Source organism: Nymphalis io, chromosome 22 (genome assembly GCF_905147045.1).
Source record: "Nymphalis io chromosome 22, ilAglIoxx1.1, whole genome shotgun sequence".
NCBI classification, from domain to species: domain Eukaryota; kingdom Metazoa; phylum Arthropoda; class Insecta; order Lepidoptera; family Nymphalidae; genus Nymphalis; species Nymphalis io.
The window spans coordinates 2,313,360-2,337,194 of NC_065909.1; the positions used below are offsets into that span (position 1 = coordinate 2,313,360).

The 23,835-nt window shown below is 34.3% G+C and overlaps 1 protein-coding gene across 1 annotated transcript; it reads left to right on the top strand.

The window, feature by feature from the left end:
* Positions 1-2,043: 2,043 nt before the first annotated feature.
* LOC126777315 (myrosinase 1-like) lies at positions 2,044-22,961 on the top strand. The gene is made up of 12 exons (XM_050500318.1): positions 2,044-2,089; positions 6,884-6,990; positions 8,460-8,607; positions 10,368-10,534; positions 10,807-11,067; positions 12,339-12,427; positions 13,094-13,241; positions 13,960-14,123; positions 14,471-14,620; positions 15,339-15,430; positions 15,842-15,965; positions 22,938-22,961. The coding sequence occupies exons 1-12, from the start codon at positions 2,058-2,060 to the stop codon at positions 22,959-22,961; spliced, it is 1,506 nt and encodes a 501-aa protein (XP_050356275.1). The 5' UTR covers positions 2,044-2,057.
* Positions 22,962-23,835: the final 874 nt, after the last annotated feature.

Below are 23,835 nucleotides of genomic sequence, written 5' to 3' on the forward strand. Positions count from 1 at the left end.
ATATATATATAGATTTATAACATAATGTAACTGCTAATGTTTTTTTAATTTACTTTTATACCGAAATACTATTACAATACTTAAATGTAAGTGACTGCCTCGTTGGTCTAGTGGCTTGATGTAAGGCCGCAGACCCGGATGTCCTGGGTTCAATTATTTGGATCATTACGGATGTTATGTTGTTTTCTGTCAGAAAATTCTCAGTAGCAGCCCGGAGTCTGGAAGTTAGAAGTGTGTACACTCCCGTGCCTCGGAAAGCACGTAAAGCCGTTGGTCCAGCGCCTGAACTCTTTCCGGTCGTGTCGGATTGCCCTCCCATCGGGTTATGAGAGTTAGGGAATAGAGAGTGCACCTGTGTTTGCGCACACACTTGTGCACTATAATATCTCCTGCGTAGTTGGCTTATCCCTCTTAAGATTGGCCGCCATGGCCAAAATCGTTCTGGAGGACATTATTATTACTTAAATGTATATACCAACATATATACATATATATGTGTGTTTGTTTGTTGCAATTAGAAAAAAATCACTAAAAATAAATACCAACCTTATTGTATGTACATATATATGTATGTGAGTATATCGACGTAACATATAACGATCGGGCAATGCCATTATCTCAGAAACCGAGTTCACCAGCGACGTGGGTTGTAAAAATTATTTGTTATTTATTTAATAATAGCATAATAACTATGTTGTCTTTTTCCAATGCTGGAAACCTCAGAAATTTGCCAGTTTGCCAATAAAGTACATTACATATTAATATTTAAAAATATATATTATAATGAGAATTGTAAACATAAGATTTGCCCAAACCGTTGTTTTTCCACCGGCTCTTCTGAGGCGTGACTTTCTATGCACGGAGATGAAGCCGCAACGCAAGTTTTCACGAGCCGGTTGGCGTGGTTGCTAGATACTCGCACTTCACACCGAAGGTTGTGGGTTCGATTCCCACCCAGGACAGACATTTGTGTGCATGAACATGTCTGTTTGTTCTGAGTCTGAGTGTAATTATCTATATAAGTATGTATTTACAAAAGAAAAGTAGTATATGTAGTATATCAGTTGTCTGGTTTCCATAGCACAAGCTTTGTACAAGCTTAATTTGAGATCAGATGGCCGTGTGTGAAAAAGTGTCCCAGGATATTATTATTATTATCATAAGTTAATGTAAACAAATAAAAATCCTACACCAGCCGTACCGGCGCCGCACAGCCGCCGCACTGGCGGTGTGTGTACTACACGCGGTTAATATCACGCCGACAAGGTAAAGTTCTCATGCATTTTGTAAACAAATATCATGGAAGAAATTGATTGTGAATTATTGATTAATAAAGTGCAGGAAAGGAAAGTGTTCTGGTATGAGAGAGGATCGATATCTACAAAGATATACAGTTCAGAGTTTAATTATTATGATCGGTGCTTACTATTCCAACGTACGCGCAACGAAGCGACAGCGGTGCGGTGCCGGTGCGGCTTGTATGCGATTTTTATTTGTTTACACAAACGTGCGGTAATTTCGTGTACATAAATAATAAAATATTTAATACATTATTATTATTTTTAGTTCGACATATTTAAAATAGGTTCCAATAATAATCATTTTATTTGCATGGAATGTACTTTTACAGATATTATGATTTCTTTATAAGTATCTAATACATTTCGCCCACGATAGGCGAGCAAATATATTTGTTAATATATCCTACAATCGTGTAAGATGCGTATAGAGGATGACCGAATGATACCTGCAAATCTTACCACACATTATTAAGGTCAGATAGTTATATGAAGTTATGCACAAATGGGAGAAATAACATCAACTCGAAACGCCGCAGAAAACGGTAGCGTTAATGTCAGATAGTGTTATGCGACATTGACCATTATTATCATAACGTTTCAAGAATAATCGCATCAAAATAGTATATCACCTAGTCGGTTGTCAATATTTAAATAGTGAGTAATGAAGTGAGTACAGAATAGTACTGCAGTTCACTCTAGCTAAATTTGTTTATATCAGCATTTGTACTCATTCGCTACAATATCTTAGTAATCATCATGTTTCGGTATAAAACAGTCATTTCCTTGTGGTAAGTAATTTTTTTACGTGTTCCATAAATGTGATAGTCTTTTTATTCAAACGTAATATTGTAAAACATCAGAAGGTATGATTATTATTATTTTTATTCAAATGATCGGTTCTAACATTTTTATTTTAAAAAAGAAATATCTTTACCAATAAATGAGGAGATGTATTTATAAAACTTATACAAGAATATGTAGCGCGTTTTGGAGACTGTAGTATATAATATTATTATATAAATTGCTGCGTTTTGCAGTTTCATCCTTTTGTACAGAAACAACATGTGAATGTCCCACTGCTGGGCTAAGGCCTCCTCTCCCTTTTTTGGGAAGGTTTTCGAGCTTATTTCACCTCGCTGCTCCAATTCGGGTTGGTCATTTTGGTTCATCCTTTTAAATTTAGACTATTGACGTCATATATGTGACTTTAATTTCCTTTTTTTAATACTTGTTATAAACAGAGAGGTGTTATACGTTTTACGTGTATGTCTGTCTAGGGCATCGTAGCTCTCAAACGAATTTACCGATTTTGATGCGTTGGTTTCTCTTTGAAACCTGATGTGATCGAGATGATTCTTAGCTTAAGATCTTTTTAGGAATTTTTAAGGATCATTAGCTCATTTCCTATTTGACTTTTGATCTTAAAGACTTAATTATACATTGATAACCTAAGGAAATAATAACATATTGTGCGAATGTGCACTTCTATAAAATAGCCTTCCGGATTCTATTAAAAGCTGTCAGAATATAACATAATTTAGAAACAAGCTAAATAGCTAAATTATTTCATACAATAAAATACCCATATAAGATTAATTAACATTTCTAGAAATATAATTAGATAATATTGTAGCTTGAAACAAATAAAAACTATAATTTATACAATGCATGCTGCTGTGTAAACAAAGTATATTGTATTTTAAAATGTCTGTATAAGTGAACAGTATGTTCTATGAGAAATAAATGCCATTGAACTGAAACCGATAAGAATAACACAGAATTTCAATATAACTAAACAGACTTTAGGTTTTTGGAGCTTATTCCACTACGCCGCTCCAAAGCGGTTTGGTGGAATACACATAATGTGGCAGAATTTCAGTGAAATTAGACGCATGCGGGTTTCCTCACTGTGTTTTCCTTCACCGTCAAGCACACGTCTTGGCTCAGATGGCCGAACCTTCTCCTCAAAAAAATAGAGCTGGCCTTAGCCCAGCTGTGGGATATTTACAAGCTATTACTGTTAGACAAAATATAGAAATTGTAGAAAAAAACGCCGTCCAGAATGGGATGGTATCCAGGAGAGCAATTCTGCTAACAAATTGTCACTTTATCGCAAACAAATCGGAGCGTTATCGTCGCCGTTTATTCATTTTACTATTCTTTAATTTAATTATAAACTATTGATATAAAAGTTTACAATTTCGTTTGGTTTTTATATTACGGAATATGATAACGACATATCGGTTTGGTTTAGATCCCAATAGATATGGAATAGTCAAAGTTGGACTGGAATTGAATCGGGAACGTATCGTAATCGTTATTAATTAGTAGAATTGCATACATTGCTGGTAGGGCCATGTGCAAGCTCGTCTGGGTAGGCACCACCCAATCATCAGATATTCTACTGACGAGCCTTTTGGCGTGGTTGGTAGATACTTGCCTTCCACGCCGAAGGTTGTGGGTTCGATTCCCACCCAGGACAGACATTTGTGTGCATGAACATGTCTGTTTGTCCTGAGTCTGGATGTAATTATCTATATAGGTATGTATTAACAAAAGAAAAGTAGTATATGTAGTATATCAGTTGTCTGGTTTCCATAGCACAAGCTTTGTACAAGCTTAATTTGGGATCAGATGGCCGTGTGTGAAAAATGACCCAGAATATTATCAGATATTCTACCGCAAAACAGCAGTACTTGGTATTGTTGTGTTCTGGTTTGAAAGGTGAGTGAGCCAGTGTAATTACACAAAGTACATAACATCTTAGTTCACAAGGTTATTAACCACATTAATGTGTGGTATAGTTAATACTTCTTACTACTTACTAGAAAAACGTTTCAAGTCATGAATTTCAATCATAAATATTTACATATATATTAACTCGTTGTAAAATAGCGATAAAACTACGATATTAATGACTTAAGTATTTAAGTATTTATATAAATATAAAAAAAAAACATATAAGCCATTAATATCGTAGTTTTATCGCTGTTTTACAACGAGTTAATATATATGTAAATATTCATGCTTGAAATTCATGAGTTAAAACGTTTCTCAATTGTTGCGTAAATAGATTGACCGATATAGATAACTGTCAGCGTGTTAAATGTTATTGTTGTTGATGTTAAATTATTTATTTGTATTTTTTTTTTAATTATAATAGATTGACTAAGGTAGGTTACCGTACCGTATAGACATTGCCATTGTAAAAATTATTAACTATACCAAAAATAATTGCGGTTAACATTGGGAACTAAAATGACTTAAACAACAACATTAATATTATAAATACGAAAGTAACTCTGTCTGTGTGTTACGCTTTCGCGGCTAAACTACTAAAGCGATTTTGATAAAATTTGGTGTGAAGCAAGCGTGAACCCCAAAAACCCTTCCCTAATTATCGTAACGTAACAACGTATTGCACTAACATAATCTATTGCAATCGTAAAGGAGTAACCATTAACAAGCCGAAAGTTTCAATATTCTAAGCGATTTGCTGATAGCACTGCTAAATTATTACGTAAAGTCGTTGGTCATGCGCCTGAAATTTTTTCAGTCGTGTCGGATTGCCGTCCCATCGGATTGTGAGAGTTAGGGAATAAAGAGTGCACCTGTGTTTGCGCACACACTTGTGCATTTTAATATGTCCTTGGCTAATCTCTCTTGAGATTGGCCGCCGTAGCCGGAATTGGTCCATATTAATCAGATTCATTACTTTTGTTTCAATTAGATTAAAGTCATTTGTAAAATGTAATTGTTTTATCAATAAACACATGGACATGAATATATAAGGACCTCGATGTTGCCCAATTAAAGTACGGGCAGTGTCAGTTAGAATTCGTATATATTATATATATATATACATATATATGATATATATGATAATAATATATATTGATTTACTAAACATGTATGATATGCAACAGGCGGCCTAATAGTTAAAGCAGCGATTTCGTCCGGGTGTGGGCAGAGAACTGATTACAAAATATGTTATATAGGTAAAGGCGACAGCCTGTTAAGCCTCTGAATGTTCCACTACTAGGCTAAGACCTCTCCTTGAGAAGGTTTGGAGCTTAATCACCACGCTGCTCCAATGCGTAGCAGGTTTCCTAACGATATTTTCCTTCACCACCGAGTACGAGATTAACTATAAAAACAAATTAGTAACTAATAGTGTTACAATTATTATAAGTTACTGACTTAACCTAGGTTATTTTCGAATACGATTTCCGTGATGACAGTAACGCACGCAGACAAACATTATCAACCACGTATATTGATTAGGTACCGAAAGTGAATGCATCGTCTGTTTTTGGTTTGGTCGCTTTCTTTCTAGAAAATTTTACCTTAAAATAAGCCACGGATGTAAGTCGAAGTCGAATTGGAAGCCATAGCGGAAGCGGGCTTACCTCAAATCATATTCAGCCCACATTTATCCACTGCTGGACATAGGCCTTCTCACAAGCGCCAATTCTACCGGTCCTGTGGTAGTCGCTTCCATTGAGCACCCGCCATTTTCCTAAAATCGTCTGACCATCGGGCGGGTGGTCTTACCTCAAAACTCGTCGGAATTAGCAGCAACGCTCACCGTGATCAGTAAAACGATACTGGTTCATTGAATTCATTGAAAGTATTAAAAAAGTTCTGGAAGCAAATACCGCTGAATATTTAATCTCTTGAGATAATTTCAAATCTATATATGTAGATGAAGAGATTGTACGTACGTTTGTATTTTGCTTGAAATAAACAGTCCCGGATTTATGCTTAGGCCTGCAAGACCGGCTTTGGAGCGAGCCGAGGAGCCAGCCAAAAATAATATAATTTCCTGTCGCCTCGGAATGTACTTTGTGTACATAGGTATCTCTATGTCCGTTCCTGTAGTAACTAATTATACTTTATTATACATATTGACAAATGTTATAATACTTTATAAGATGACGAATAAAATACGGGAGCGAAAAAGTAAAGTTTACCGCAGACGAAACTCGTAAAGTCTCTAGTATGCAATAATTACGCTTTTAAATAATATACCTGTCTTATAACTTCGATTTTTTTTAACATTGACAAATTGACCTTATCTCTCATAGGTCCACCCACACCATCAATTGGGCGGTTAACGAACTTCGTTTGATTTATATATTTTTTTCATTTTATGATTTATCGAATTCAATAACAAAATTAATTAAAATTTTGATATAAAGTATGTCCATGTTATACTGCTGAGCTAAGGCCTCATCTCCTTTTTCGAGGAGAAGGTTTAGAGCTTATTCCACCACGCTGCTTCAATGCGGGTTGGTGGAATACATATTTGACCGATTTTCAATGAACTACACGCACACACTTGTGTGTGCGCGTCGCGTTTTCAATCGCTTCAAATATATTAAACCATATTTATATTTATTTTCTCCAAATTTATATTTGAAATTAAAAAAAAAATTCAATGACCATCAATTTCGATATTTCACATTTACCGAGCGTTCTGTTATTTCTACAATTTTTACGTTTGTATACATGTACTAGATATTACTTTAAAAACTAAAAGAATCATATATTTTTAACCATGTCAATTTATTTCGTTATAGTTTCGTGTGGCAAGTATCATGGTGTGTCGACCATAATTTCCCTCCCAACTTTAAATTCGGAGCCGCAACATCGTCATATCAAATAGAAGGAGGCTGGGATGCTGATGGTGAGCTTTCAATATTCAATATTTCAAATAAACAACAGTAACAGTAACAGCCTGTTAATGTCCCACTGCTGGGCTAAGGCCTCCTCTCCCTTTTGAGGAGAAGGTTTGGAGCTTATTCTACCACGCTGCTCCAATGCGGGTTGGTAGAATACACATGTGACAGAATTTCAATGAAATTAGACACATGCAGGTTTCCTCACGATGTTTTCCTTCACCGTCAAGCATGAGATGAATTATAAACACAAATTAAGCACATGAAAATTCCGTGGTGCTTGCCCGGGTTTGAACCCACGATCATCGGTTAAGATTCACGCGTTCTAACCACTAGGCCATCTCGACTTTATAAATAAACATACATTAAATTAAATGTAAAAAATTAAGATGTGAAATAAATTTTGGCGCTTCTTGGAGGTAAGACGCCTCCACCGCTCTCTATTATTGTAATAATAAGAAAAATGTATTTGTTTCATTAACGAAACTGTTTTTATTTATTGAATAAATAAAAATAGTTTCGTCGTCGTCTCCTTAAATATTTATTTATTTGTTTTATAATAAAAATATAAATTTTGTCAGGTGTCCCGTGAAGGTAAAATTTTATTTCAATAAATATTAAAAACAAATTAGGACGAATCTTAAACATAAGGTAAGTCCTAAGCCTAATTGTAATCTATTTGGGTCTTCTCCTCCTGGAAATTGATTTAAAGCTTATTCCATCACATGCGGGATTCCTATACCGCGCATTTGTAATTAAAATCCAAATATAATTTATTCAAGTCGACTTTTAAAAGCACGCTAAAAGGCGGAATGTAAATTCCGGCAAAAAACTTAATCCATAATCCTGTTTAAGATTTAAAATAACTTTTCATATCTTTGATATGTCAATCAAATACACTACGCTTTATTATCATGTATATATTCTTGCTGAGTAATATGCCTTGTATAATAATTTTCTTTTAACAAATGACTTAAATGTATTAATTGGCAAAATATAAATTCAATCTCAATCCTGCAATCTAAATTTAAGATTCACTTGTTCTGACCATTAGGTCACCGTGATTGCAAAATTATGACCTTTGTTTGAAAATATTTCTGTTGATTTTCCTCTTTGGAAATCAATAAATCACCTACATCCAATTATCACATTGTCACGCATTTATTGTGCCAAAAAATAACAATAAATTAGCGCGCGCTTCCTAGAAGTGATTCATTATTATGATTTGTTCCATGGAAATTCTTATTCTGCTTTGTATTATTTAATAAAATTCTAATTATTTTAATGTTTATTTAATTTATATAATTTTTTTTTCTATCTATTTAAATTATTTCTGTTTAAACGTTATTTATATATTATTAATTTAGTATTTAGTATGGACACTATAAAAACATATATTTTGTAATTATTCGTAAATTCGCCTTCTAATTTATACCCGATGAATTTAATTTTTTAACGAATTTCAATTTTTTGACAGGTAAAGGTGTAAATGTGTGGGACAAAGTGGTTCATAGTAATCCGGAAATGTTTTGTGGAAATGCGACGGGTGACATCGCTGCCGACTCCTACCACAAATGGCGCGAGGACGTGAGAATTGCAGCAGAATTAGGACTACAGTTTTATCGGTTAATTCCTTTTAATTATTCTCCTAACTTTACTACCGCCAAACAGCAATAATAAGTATAATCAGTATAATAATAAGGGACACAACATCTTAATTACTAAGGGTGGTAATAAATCTTACGTCGTCAGTATCTATAGACGGTAGCCCAAAAAAATCAGTACCGTTCATGTACAAAAACTCACGTCATGTCTAACTTTTGAAATGTTAAAAACCGTCTTATATTGATACGCTATTTTGATTGACACACTTGTACACTATAATATATCCTGCGCAGTTGGCTAATCTCTCTTAAGATTGGTCACCATGTCCGAAATCTACCTTAAATTACCCTGTTGTTTATGCGGTGGCGACATTTAGCTTTTTTTTTCACGCAGTGGAAACCTTCAGAAAGGTACCCAGCTCCCACGGGGGGGACACTAAAACCACTGCGATGGCCGTCCTCGGATCGGAGAGGTTGCGGGATCGTGTTGATATAACGCATTCGCGGCCTCTCCCGTGGTTTGCTCCGTTCGTGGCTCGGTGGAGCTCTCCTCAGGGGGCAAAGGTAATATCGCCCCCCCCCGCACTTCTCGCTAGTGCGTACGGCAGCGCGAGTCCATCCCGGCTGCCGTCTTCCTCAGGGCCGTCTGAAATAAGACACGCGAGGCCCCCACCTCACGCATCCACGGCTCCAGGGTTACGCCCTATCTTTTAAGCCCCGGCCGTCGGGGCTGTGGGAGGGCCGAGACGACGCCGACATCGTCTCCGCCGAGCAGGATCGACCCTTTCCCGTTCCCGCTCCACGGTCTCTTTCTGGACCATGATAGTCTCACAGAAGGAGGCTACAGCCCTCCACGCCGATTCCCTGCGGAGCTTCGCCGACACGATTGCTCGCAGAGACAGGTCTTGTCCGACTTTGCGGACCAGGATCTCCCTGTCCGCATTCTTCCGTCTCATCCAGGCTTCGAAGGCTGGCAGGATCGCTCCAACGATGCGTTTGCGGGCGTACCGTTCTTCTTAAAGACGGTCGCGACACGTCGCAAGAACCCTGCAGTGTTCCCGCCGCTTTAACGCCTCGAGCGCACTCGGAGGGGGCGCGTTTCCACTACTCCGACGGAGGATGCGAGTCTGGTGATAGACCCTTGCATCCAAATCCGCCAGAATATCCAAGGGCGGAAAGCGCGCTAGGATGGTTGCCGCCTCGTAGGATATCGTGTGATATCCCCGCATTATCCGAATAGCCACTCTCCGCTGCGAACTTTGGATCTTAGTCCTGCAGCGGCGGACGCCCGATAGTCTAAGAGACCAAACGGGTGCCCCATAGAATGCCATCGATCGCACGACACCGGCATAGAGACGGCTCCGACATTTAGCTGTTTTAACTTATTTAACAATTTTCAACGCTTCAACCATCATTCGTATTTTTCAGAATAATCAATTAACAACACGCAAGTAAACATTAACCTTTCTTAAAATCAGTTTATATATAAATTAATTTATCAGTAAAAGATTCAAAATGTTCTCATAGCCAGTGTAATTACAGGCACAAGGGACATACCATCTTAGTTCCCAAGGTTGGTGACACATTGGCTATATATATATATATATATATATATATATATATATATATATATATATATATATATATGGTATGGACATTGGCATTTCTTACAATGCCAATGTCTAAGGGCCTTTGGTGACCACTTACCATCAGGTGGCCCATATGCTCGTCCGCCTACCTATTCTATATATATAAAAAAAAGACAAATTGTTATTTTCCAGATTTTCCATAAACTGGGTCCGGATACTTCCGACTGGTTTTTCGAACGAGATCAATAAAGCCGGAGTGAAATATTATAGTGACCTCATAGATGCCCTCCTCGCTGAGGGCATAGAACCAATTGTAACGTTGTATCACTGGGAATTACCAGCGATAATTCAAGATTTGGGTAAAAATTTTAACTAAAATGAACAAATTAATTTTTCTAATCATCTGTTTTAAAAAGCGGTTTTTCTATAAGAAAATTCCACCTTCATTGTGCTCATATACTTATATCAAGACATCTATTATCAGCAAGACAACAAGTTTGTACAAGTTTTGTACAGACTTGTGAATGGTTGTAAATTAAATTAAGTTAAATTACCCATCATTGTATTTCATAATACCTATAAGCAGTTCTAATATAATATAGCGTTTAAGTTTGATATTTTCTGTTTCAAGGTGGATGGACAAATCCTTTGATAGTTGACTGGTTCGGAGACTATGCGAGGGTCGTGTACTCCTTGTACGCAGATCGCGTTAACACCTGGATAACCATAAATGAAGTAATTGTCATATGTGATTACGGATACTATAGTGGAATTTTCGCTCCGAATATTAAGGAACCGCTCCTAGCGCCATATTTGTGTAATAAACATACAATGCTGGCTCACGCGAAGGCATATCGGATATACGACACGGAGTTTCGGCCTAAGTACAATGGTTATTATTTTTTTCATTTCTTAAGTTTGATTGTTAACTTTTTTTCTTATCTCTTTTCATTTTCTTAATTTAAGTGGAGTGTAATGTTAGCATTTTATAATTGTAGTGTCATTTAATTTTTCGCAAATGCCTATAATGGCATGGTATTGTATTTTATTTATTATTAATTTTTACCAACAGTTGTGTACACTGAATATAACACTTAATACATTTAAAAATATAGCCGAGATGGCCCTGTGGTAAGAACGCGTGAATCTTAACCGATGATCGTGGGTTCAAACCCGGGCAAGCACCACTGAATTTTCATGTGCTTAATTTGTGATTATAATTCATCTCGTGCTTTACGGTGAAGGAAAACATCGTGAGGAAACCTGCGTGTGTCTAATTTCACTGAAATTCTGCCACATGTGAATTCTACCAACCCGCATTGGAGCAGCGTGGTGGAATAAGTTCCAAACCTTCTCCTCAAAAAGAGGAGAGGAGGCCTTTAGCCCAGCAGTGGGACATTCACAGGCTGTTACGGTACATTTAAAAAAAATACATAGAATAGCGTAACAACTAATAATAGTACACCCCTGGTAATTAAACATAAAAAGAAAAAAATATCTACAGAAAATTCATGTAACACTAAGTATAGATAAACTATTAACAATTATAATAACAATAATAGAAATGAAAAAAAAACGTATAACAAAATTATGTATATCTGAAAATGTCTTATAAAAGAAGTTATTTTACTAATCAAAGTATGATAATCCAGTACAAGTTGATTTCAACTTAGTGAGGGAATCATAATGTAGATAGATTTGATCACTGCAAGCATTTTACATAATATCGAATAGGGAGAGGCACTTAACAAAGTCTTTCTTATGACACTATACTAGCCCACTATTGTCGTAAGTTTTGGTGTTAATTTTATGAATACGCGTTTCTTACATCAATAAATAAATAACCATGAAAATCGCTTGTCATGTCCATAATTAAATCCATAAAAAGCACTGCAATAACGTTTAGTCGTTTTTCAGTGAGGTGTTATAAATAAATAGTTTGTTGTTTTTAATAACACCTAAATAATTTGATTTAATCAACTGCTTGTGGTAACGGACAGTGCAAAGTATTTAAAACGTCACGAAATAATAAAAAAAAATGTTTAATTACCTAAATATTTTATGGTTGCGGCCCGCGACACCAAGAGTAACACAACTTTGTGGCCCCTTTAAAGTAACCTAACTTTTTCATTAAAAAAACTTAAATTATCGTTAATTTCACAGGTCGAGTATCCATCGCAAACCACTTAATATGGATAGAACCTCACTCGGCTAAAGACGAGGAACTTGCCACGCTGGGAAGAGAATACATGGTAAAAAATCTTGGTTTTATTTATTTAATAAGCACACTCACAGTATACATATTACACAAAAACACACACATTGATATTTATATCCATTATTAGTGTACATAGATTATCGCGTAAACAAGATTTGTAAAAGCAACAAGAGGAATTTAGAGTAATATATTAAGGAGATCTAATTTAACAATTACTACCCAATATTTTAATGATGAACTAACCGACTTAAAATAATGCATTTTTTTAGTTTCGAAACTTTCTTGATAGATGTCAATGTTTTGTATAATTTTTGCCAATTCCTTATGTTTGGCACATATACGCACTATCGAAGCAAGCTTCCCAAGACCAGTTTTTGTGATTTTACAAAACAAAACAATTAGTAACTTATATTGTTTTAACATTTCTTTACTTTTAAACTACACACGCGATCGTCTGTTCCTCAGGAAGGCATCTTAATACCTGTGTTGTATGTAAATATGATATACATATTTACATATATAGTATTAAATAATTTGCATACATAATAAACTCAGACTCGGATCGAAGAGCAGGGTGACTGCCAACTGCGCCAACGGGCCAATTCAATAATTATATATTTTACATTATGCCTTATAATTAAAAATGCCTTCAAAATTAATTATAATAAACAGCGTAATTTAAGCTATAAATAAATTTTAGGTGGGTAGGTTCACTCACGCAATATTTTCCAAGAACGGCGGCTGGCCGCCTTCTATTGAGAAGATGATGTTGAAAAACAGTCTAGCACAAGGGTTCAACAGCTTCAGGGTTCTTGCTTTCACTGATGAGGAGAGGGAATTTGTCAAAGGTTTTTTTTTTATTTGATTCCAACATGGTGAAGACATAACCTTTACTGTGTCGTTAGCATGTGCATATGCATCATTATATGCATATTCGGACTTCAAGATATGTCGTAGCGAAAGCAGCTGTCTATTTGTTATATCATTACAACTAAACCACTAAGCCGATTGCAATGACAGTTGACATTAAGTAAACCTGTGACCAGTTATATAATCTCTTTTTCATTATAATCTATTCTCGCATTGAAAGTTTTAAGGCCACATAACACCCATTGAATTTACTCTTTTTTTTACAAAGTATGTAGAGGTTCTATTTGCCCGTAAATAGACCATCTAAGGTGAGTGGTAAGTGGTCATCACCGTTCATAGAAATTAACGCTTTAAGAAATATTAAGTATTCCTTACATCGCCAATGTGCTATCGTCCTTAAGATTTATAATGTTAGGCCACTGGTGCCTGTAGTTACACTGGCTCAATTACCCTTCAAACAGGAACACAACAATATTATTTCTGTTTGGTGGTAGAGTATGAGTTGGTGGCCAATCTATAAAAAATTACCAACTATTGATAAATTAAAAAGTATATAAATAGATAATTAAACTGCATCGAAAGAATCATCAAATATTTCTATTTTTTGTAACCTTGCAACCATTTCCTATATCACTGTTGGTAACACATAAAAAAAAACAAAACAGTTTAAGTTAACAATTTATACTATTATCACAGGAACAGCCGATTTCTTTGCCATGAATCAGTACACCACGTACACGATCAGACCGGCGAAGAAAGGGGAAGTTACAGAGTATGTGTTCCTTAAAGCATTACCAGACCTGAACGCCGTGTTAGAACCACCACCGCATGCACACTATGGAGAATCCAAAATGATGCCAGTAATTATGACTATGCATCACATCTATTATTTATAAATATTCATCACGACTACATTTTATTAGGTCCAATATTGCCGATTTTTAGTATAGTCTAGTTTGAAGATATATTTCATTCTACTGAGAATTCTATATTCAAATCAAGTTTATTATACAGTTTTCCCGCCGTTAGATTTTTTTTTAATATCGGTTTTTATGTGACGAAGGAAAAATCTAAACAGTGCGCTATTTTTGAATACAGTTTCATAGTTAAATTAATATGACTTTATTACCTATATTCACGATCACTGCAATTTGGAAAGCTCGATCAGAAAGATTGCCTTTTTCATGACAATTTTGTAAATTTTAAGATATACCCTGAAGGCATCCGGAGGCAGATGGTGTGGTTGAAGAAACAATATGGTGACATTGATATCTTGATCACAGAGAACGGCTATTCCTCAACTGGTCAGCTCGATGACTATGATAGAATTGACTTCTTGAAAAAATACTTAGAACAGGTAGTTTTCGACATATCTAACCGTATAATCAGTAGACTTAATTATCTACATACATCCTATCTTAACAAATAAGCTTCACTAAACTTCACTGTACTTCACTCCACTTCATTTCATTCTACTGATCCCCTTCCCGTCAGAACCTTTCAATTAGTTTTTAGTTTTTTTTTAATGATTGTTACCTTTGAACTTTGTCATTACTTTACGTTTGTTTCGATTTGAATTATGAGAATTAATACCACCATAATGTACGAATGTTTGGAAACAGATTAGCCGATAATTAAGTGGATGTTACCAACCTTGATCAGCTCTTACCCAAGGATCATTTACGAAAGGATTGACAAAAGATATTTCACTAAACTTACTGGGTACTTTAACGTAATTGCAAACGCTTAGTAACAAGTGTCCCACTGATGGGGTAAATTGAGATCTTAGCCCACCAGTAAAAGCTCTTTTAGAAGAGAAGATTTTGAGCTTATTATTTCGCGCCGCTCTAATGATGCATATTTTATCTCGTGTGAAGAAAATTATCATATAGAATCCTGTATGTGTCGGATGAAAATCTGACATATCTACTAACCTACATGTACAGCATGGTGGAGTAAGTTCTAAAGCTTCTCTTTAAAAAATACTTTAGCCCAGTACCCTTCCAAGACAGGATATTTACAGGTTACTATTTTTGTTTTGTTTTTTTTTTTGTGATTTTTTTTTTAACTTTCAGATTCTAATGGCTATAAAAGTCGATAAAGTTAATGTCGTAGGATACACAGTGTGGTCACTCATAGACAACTTCGAATGGCTACAGGGATATACGTAAGTCTATTCTATGGTGATATTCTCCTGACCAATTTCAGCCACGACGGCCAATCTCAAAGGAGATTAGCTAACTGCGCAGGACATATTATATAGTGCACAATATGCGCGGACATACTCGTAGGTGCACTCTCTATTCCTTCACTCATATAATCCGATGTAAGTGAAATCCAACACAACCAGAGAGTTCAAGAGGAGTATACTAACTTCCAACTTCAAGCTGCTACTGAAATTTTTCGACAATAAAACCCAATAACTTTTTATTGGCCTGGCCTGGGATTTCAACCTAATCTCATCTGTTTTCGTATCAATAAGCAAATTATTTATCTTATATCATTACTTGTATCAACTCGTTAGTTGAAAGGGCCTAAATTTTCCACGTCTCCCAAATATTTTTTTTGCACAATACAGATCAAAGTTTGGTCTCTACGAAGTGGACTTCGAAAATCCTGATAAAAAAAGAACGCCTCGAGCATCTGCACACTTCTACGCGTGCGTAATCAAGAACCGGTCACTGAACGATACTTGCCTAAATGTGGGCTTACGTCCTGGATCTTGGAGCTCAAAGCGCACAAATAAAGCCCAAGCTTTGAGAAATAGCTTAAATTTTATATTGATTTCATTACTTTTTAAATGTATTCTGTGTTGTTAAGAACGAACATTATAATATTCATTATTCCATTGTTAATGTGTTTAAAATAAAATTTAAAAAGTACTTAGTGTCTATTAACCAAGTATTCAAATTAATATATATAAATATCTGTTTCGTTTTTTTAGTTTTAATAAAAAAATACATAGATGATGAATATTAGATAAATATTTCATGTGTGATGAAATATTTATCTAAAATAAGGGCCCAAGTAAAACATAAACGTATTTTATTTTTATTTTAGTTATTTAATTTAATTGTCATATCCAATAACAAAATCGCCATTTGAATATAATTACTATTTTTAATTTGATTGTGTATGTAATTATCGATGTCATGAAATGATGAGTTTTTTATATATATAATAACAATACGCAACAATTTTAAGCTTTGATAAATAAATTGAAATAATGTTAAAGCAACTATTAACAATAAATAAGGCTTATACTGCATAGGATTATATAAATGATAAAATAACTTGGATTCATTGATGTTTATTTATTTATTTGGATCTCCAACAGTTGAACATAATCCACATTCAAAACACTTTTTACATTAACTTTAAACTAACTATGCACAACCGATTACAGGAGAAATAACAAAATATAGCAATCGAAAATAAAATAAAAACAGAAATAAGAAATATTTAAATAAAGAACAACAACAAAAGGTAGTAACTAATTAAATTTTAAAACAAATTAATATATAAAAATTGTAATTTATTGATGAAAAAGAGAAACTAGTAATGCTGCTAAAACAAAATTACAAGAACTTCAAAGGAAACAAAATAAAATGATGAAAATACTTTTTGGATATTCCTCTAACACCTACAACAAAAATTTACAATGAAACAAGGATTATGAACCTACGACAGCTTTATATATATATAACTCATGTATCTTAATACGAAAAATCGTTAGTAAATCCATACATTCTGATTTGTCCTTTGTGAAGCATGTAAGAGTAAGCGTAGCGCCCGCCGACCTAGTTTACTAGTTCTCCCGAAAATTAGAACTAAGTATGCACGAAAAGATATAACGTTTGAATAACAGTACAACTTTATAACAAATTACTACCCACTATAGAAAATGTAAGCTCAATTAACGAGTTCAAGTATCGGCTCTCACGTAACATTTTGGAATATTAATACTGGTGACATAAGAAACTTACTTTTTATCTTGTTACTTTAGTACATACCTTTATGGCGACCATTATTATATTTAACTTCATGTCATGTTGTTCTCATGTAAGTGACGTTCGTCTTTTTTGAGAATTAATATTCTTTGAACTGAACTATTGAGTTTCTTATCGATTCTTATCAGTAGTACAGTAACAGCCTGTGAATGTCCCACTGCTGGGCTAAGGCCTCCTCTCGCTTTTTGAGGAGAAGGTTTGGAGCTTATTCCACCATGCTGCTCCAATGCGGGTTCGTGGAATACAAATGTGGCAGAATTATGATGAAATTAGACACTTGGAGGTTTCCTTACGATGTTTTCCTTCACCGAAAAGCACGAGATGAATTTTAATCACAAATTAAGCACATGAAAATTCAGTGGTGCTTGCCCGGGCTTGAACCCACGTCCATCGGTTAAGATTCACGCGTTCTTACCACTGGGCCATCTCGACTTACTATATTATTATTGATGGAACTTGAAGCCAAGTTCCTCAATGATTAGATGAAAATAATGATATTTTTAAATAACATATCGAACAATTAATTAAGCTATAAAGTATTTAACTATTTAAATTTTCTGAGAATAACAAGCAGTGCTTCGTTGTGAGTATAATCAATTAATTAATTAAAATTTATTGATCAACCGGCCTTAATTATAAATGTCGCTTATCGGGTGATTGTGTGTATTAATTGCGCACATTAATTTTATACAGCCTGCGAATGTCACACTACTGGCTAAGGCCTCTTCTCCTTGAGGAGAAGGTATGGAGCTTATTCCACCACGCTGCTCTAATGCGGGTTGGTGGAATACACATGTGGCTCAATTTCAGTGTAATTAGACACATACAGGTTTCCTTGCGATGTATTCCTTCACCGTCAAGCACGAGATGAATTATAAACACAAATTAAGCAGATAAAAAAACTCAGCCCGGGTTTGAACCCACGACCATTGATTAAGATTTATGCGATCTAACCACTTGGCTGGCTTGACTTTTATACGGAAACCCACAATGTAAAAAAAAAGTATATTAATGCTATTTTCCTTGAGCATTATTTTAGTTTTTTCTTATATTAATCTTATTTCAAGGGCACCCATAAGAATATATCTATCTAACAACTAAGCATCATTAGGAAAAAAAACAAGTTACTACGAGTAAATTTAAATTACATAAAAAATATACATACGAATAATATTTAGAATGTTCAACAGGACTATTCTGTGAAGAAACTCGAAACTCACCACAAAACGGTCGTGAAATTTCGGATAGTGATATGCGACATTGACCGTAATAATTATAACATTACAAGAATACACGCATCAAAATAGTATATAACAGCACTTTTTTTATTATCGTTTTAATGTACGCAGGACTTATATCGTATCTTTATCGAGAAACTGAAATTGTAGCAAGTGTAAATAATACAACCTTTGAAAAATATGTTATTAAATCATGTAAATTAATTCAATACATACATTCAATATACACATGATTCGAATGGTTACTATAAGATTTACATGCATTACAGAGAAATGGTAGTATAATTATATGCTCAGCGTCAAAAAAATTATCTAAAGAAAAAAAACAAAATTAAAGTCCATTATTTATCAAGCAATTACAACAATATTTAATTAATAGTAGACTGTTTTTATTGTTTGAGACTTTTAAAGATATTTTTGATGTTTAATTTATTGTTAAAGGGTATAAATTACTTGGACAATATTCAAAATAAAATCTTTTAGATATAATATTATCATCATCATTCTGAATCAAATTTAATTATTTAATGCAACAAGTAAAACTTCATTTCATTTGAATTCTGTTAGCAGCGCCACCTTTGAATAGTTTGTGTGAAATAAATCATCTCGAGTTGTGAAGATATTAAACTATATTTCAAAAAATATTTAGCAGTAATTCAATTTGTCTGTTTTTATAAAAACTGGTAAATGCTAATAAGGCCGTTTTGAATCGATTGAAAGGCAATAAAAAGACGCGGTTGCCTCACTGGAATTATAAAAGGATTAATTTGAATTAATATCTTAGGAGACACGGCAAAATTAAAATTCTCGCGCAAGAAGAAAAATTATGGTGATGGCCAACGATGCGATAGCGAAATAACCAGCGCAAAGATTTTGTATTTTCTATATTTATCACATATTCTACCGCCAAACAGCAATATTTGGTATTGGTGTGTTCTGGCTTAAAGGGCGATGGAGCCAGTGTAACTACAGGCACAAAGGACAACTTAGTTCCCAAGGTTGGTGGCGCATTCGCGATGTAAGGAATGGTTAATATTTTTAATAGTGCCAATGTATATGGGTGGGGATGACCATTTACCAATATTATAAAGAAAACAAATAACGAACACCCTTTTTAAAAGTTCTGTCACATAATGTGGGACGAATGTACGATGAGCCACCACTCACATACAAAATCCGTAGGCATAAGCTAAGTAAACAATAATAAATAAACGCATGAAAAAAATCGCAGGGTCATGCTTTTTGCATATAATATAATGACAATAAGTCGCACGGCAAAACGATTATATATAGATTTGGGCACACCATGTTTATCACACGGACAATTATACGAGGCATGTTCTCGGGTGAGAAGCATCGAGCTTATTCGTGTTGGCTAAAGACGGACTGACAAAAAATATTGTAGACTCAATTGCTCTTAGAAATTAATTAACTACTTTGTGATAAAAATATATTAATTTTTCCATTTTACATTTAACTTTTATTAAACAATGAATATGTCCATTACACTAATGAAATACATTGAATTGAGAATATGAATGTTTGGTGTGTTTTTGTTTTTATCGGCGGTTATCGTCTACAGCGCTCCTTTCCTTTTTCTGTCATAGATCCCATGCCCATACACTTACAATAAATTACCTACTTTTTAGTAGATATAATTATATGGCAAAACGTTTGTCGGGTCAGCTAGTTATTATTTATATATATATATAAATATATATATAATTATATATATATATATATATATATATATATATATATATCTTATTATTTAAAAGTAATATAACCTCCACTGCTTATATTAGCTGCTATTATTAGTAAAGTGCCAAAATATTTCAACTAATCAAGTAGGTAACAATATATGTCAATATAAATATTGAATTTAATTATATTTAAACTGATAACTGGGTATAAATATTATAATCCTAACAAATGTTACAATAGTTTGTTTGTTATACTTTCACTTTTTAACCGAATGAATAAATTGATCATACCCCCCTCAAACACTGTCGAAGCGGCTGGCGGAAACTGGTTCACAAAAATACGGCAAAAAGCTTCGAAAAAAGGTGGCGAAGTTATGGCCCATAAAATTAGGAGTTAAATGGGCTCCTGGATTAAACAGCACGTGTTCACGTGTTTTATGTGTAAAATAGGTAGCGGAGTAGCGGCCACCTGATTGTAAGTGGTCACCGCTAGTTCGCAAGGTTAGTGGCGCAAACAGACATGCTTATACACACAAATGTCTATCCTGTGTGGGAATCGAACCCACGATCTTTGGCGCGTAAGGCAAGTATCTACCAACCACGCCAACCGGCGTTTATAATATAATATATAATATGTTTTTTTTTCGTTATGCTTTGTGACTAAGCTACAGGGTTGTTAATCTAAACTACGGGTGACTTTATTTTTAATTTCTTTTAACTACAGTTATTTATAAAAGATTAGAGAAAGAAGTATATCCTATCGTTGACATTCTTTTGTTAACATTTTGAACACCTACAAATCTATATTACACGTTTTACGTTTTGTATATGTTGAAGTGTTCGCGTTCGCTACATTAGCGACCTAGACCGTCAATTTTCACTACGACTACGTCGATATATTAGGCTATATATAAAATAAATAATAATAATAATGTCCTCCAGACCAATTTCGGCCACGGAGGCCATTCTCAAGAGATATTAGCCAATTGCGCAGGACACATTATTGTGTACAAGTGTATGCGCAAACACAGGTGCACTTTCTATCCCCTAACGCTCATAATCTAATGGGACGGCAATCCGACACGACCGGAAAGAGTTCAGGTGCAGGAAGACGGCTTTACGTGCTTTCCGAGGCACGGGAGTGTACACACTTCCAACTTCCAGACACCAGTTGGCTATTGAGAATTTTCGACCGAAAAACCTAATAACTATTGGCCCGACCTGGAATTAGGACCTCCGGGTCTGCGGCTTTAAATTTAGCGACATGTATCTCCTAATAACGTTTATTATATAATAACTTCGTTTATTATACTATTATATAGATAAGGTATAATATAATGTGCAAAATTTCAACTATTTATTTTAAGTACGGAAGTTGAGCGAATTTTTTTATTGGGTAGCTAGTAATGGTATTAACTTTTTATCTAAAGTACGATACTTTAACCTCAGGGGACTTCAAAATTTTTATCGTAAGGGTCGGAATTACTTTACTTAGTCCTATAGGTCAAGTTCAGCTAGGTCACCATACAAGCTCTGAGGAGGACGGCATCCGGGATGGCTTTGTGCTGCCGTACGCACTATCGGGAGGGCGAAATTACCTTCGCCCCCTGAGAAGAGCTCCGCTGTCCCGCAGCCTCTCTAATCCGTGCTGAGGACGGCCATCAGTGGTTAAAGGTAAGGACCCAGGTCGGTACCTTTCTGAAAGTTTCCATTGCGAGTAAAAAAGGTCACCATACAATCATTATATTCTCGAGAACAAACGTTACGGGTTTACACAAATTTTTAATAGAGCTTGCGGGCCATAGTTTGGACAATCCTGTTGTCTATAAACGAGTTTTTTTTTAAATAGTTTTGTTCGAATGTAATTTTATTATAATATTTTAGTAATAATCATGTTTCTTCTTCAAACAGTCGTTTTATTGGGGTGAGTCATTTATTTTGTTTTAACAACTTTATTTGGACGAGATTTGGGAAATTTAAAAAGCTTGTTAATATGTTTATTTTTTAATTAATATATTATAAAAAGTTTATTTTTTTATTTGATAAATTTTTTTAATTAATATAATGTAATAATTAACTCTGTCGAATATGTTTTTCTTAATTATCGAAAAGGCAATTTATAAAATAAGCTAAAATATTATTTAAGAATAATACATACATATACATTTAATTTATACTTATTTTATAAAGAGGTAACTTTGTGAGGTTGTAGCGTAATCTCTGGATCTGTTGAACCGAATTTAAAAATTATTTTACCGATAGAAAACCACATTATTTGTAAATGTCATTGGCTATATAATAATCCGAAAAAATGAAAAGATGGTCATATATTATCAACAATTATGAAATCTTATCAAAATAAGTAAACTGATCATTTCAAGTGCTTAAAACAAAAGACTTTTCCCTTCTACTGCATATAATTTGGACGAATGGTTAAAGAGAATGAAAAGATGGTCATATATTATCAACAATTATGAAATCTTATCAAAATAAGTAAACTGATCATTTCAAGTGCTTAAAACAAAAGACTTTTCCCTTCTACTGCATATAATTTGGACGAATGGTTAAAGAGATAATACGGTATGGAACCGCGACCGTGTCGTAATCTATTTTCTGATATTTCTATTAGACGGCTTTTTTTTATATACAACACGTCAATCTATTTAGCAATAAATTGCTTTATCACCACGAAAATTTTATTTAGATAAAATCCATTTTTCCAGTATGATTTTGGTTACAAAGTTTAAGAGATAATTTAAACAACCAAATACGCAAGACAATTTTATTAATGTTCAGTCAACGCGAATTTTGTCAGTCAGGAAATAAATCATAGCACTCAGTACTAATCGAACCACGCTCATAATTTCGTCACAAGTAAAAATGTTTACCGCTCAACGAAGTGGGCACGCGGCAGCTAGTTTATTTAATAAAAACTCAAAATTCTTTTTTTAATAATATTAAAAAAAACTAATTGTTTCAAAAGTAAACACTAATAAGGAAATTAATAATAAATAAAAAAACATTTTAAAGAAAAGATTTTATATACAAAATTTATTGTCTGTGCTGTTGTCGTTGAGGAGTTCCATTATCTGGAGCCAATCCTAGGAATATAATCAGGTTATTACAATAGAAACGCATTGTTATCAAAACCGAACCAAAGTGTTAAATTTCAAGTCCGTAGCATAACATGTCCAAATTCAGCTTACAACATTAAACTTTAACAAATAATAAACATTGCAGGTTAAATAAAAGCTTGTTTCTATCTCTTTCTCTCCCCGTCCCGACTTCGTACGGATAAAAGAATTTTATCCCGAGCATTTCTTAATCAATGACATATAAAACGCCAGTATATCTATTCGCCCATAGAGACCAATGTTAGGGAAATATAATATATATGCATAAAGCTCAGTACAGAATCGCCTTGCGTTTTTTATGCGTTTATCAAAAATTTTCGTAATATTTGTTTAATGTTTATGTTATGGCATTTTCATAAGAATTTTCACTTTGTACTGTGTTTTATTCATATATATATATTCGTATATTATTATATGCCCTTTTTATGTCAGAAAATTTTCAGTAGGAGCCCGAAGTCTGGAAGTCGGAAGTGTGTACACTCCCGTG

Excerpts from the sequence above, each read along its gene's own strand:
- LOC126777315 (XM_050500318.1), top strand. The coding sequence starts at position 2,058 with ATGTTTCGGTATAAAACAGTCATTTCCTTGTG. Across the intron at positions 10,535-10,806 it reads AGCGATAATTCAAGATTTGG|GTGGATGGACAAATCCTTTG; the intron begins GTAAAAATTTTA and ends TTCTGTTTCAAG. Across the intron at positions 15,966-22,937 it reads TGAACGATACTTGCCTAAAT|TATGATTTTGGTTACAAAGT; the intron begins GTGGGCTTACGT and ends CCATTTTTCCAG.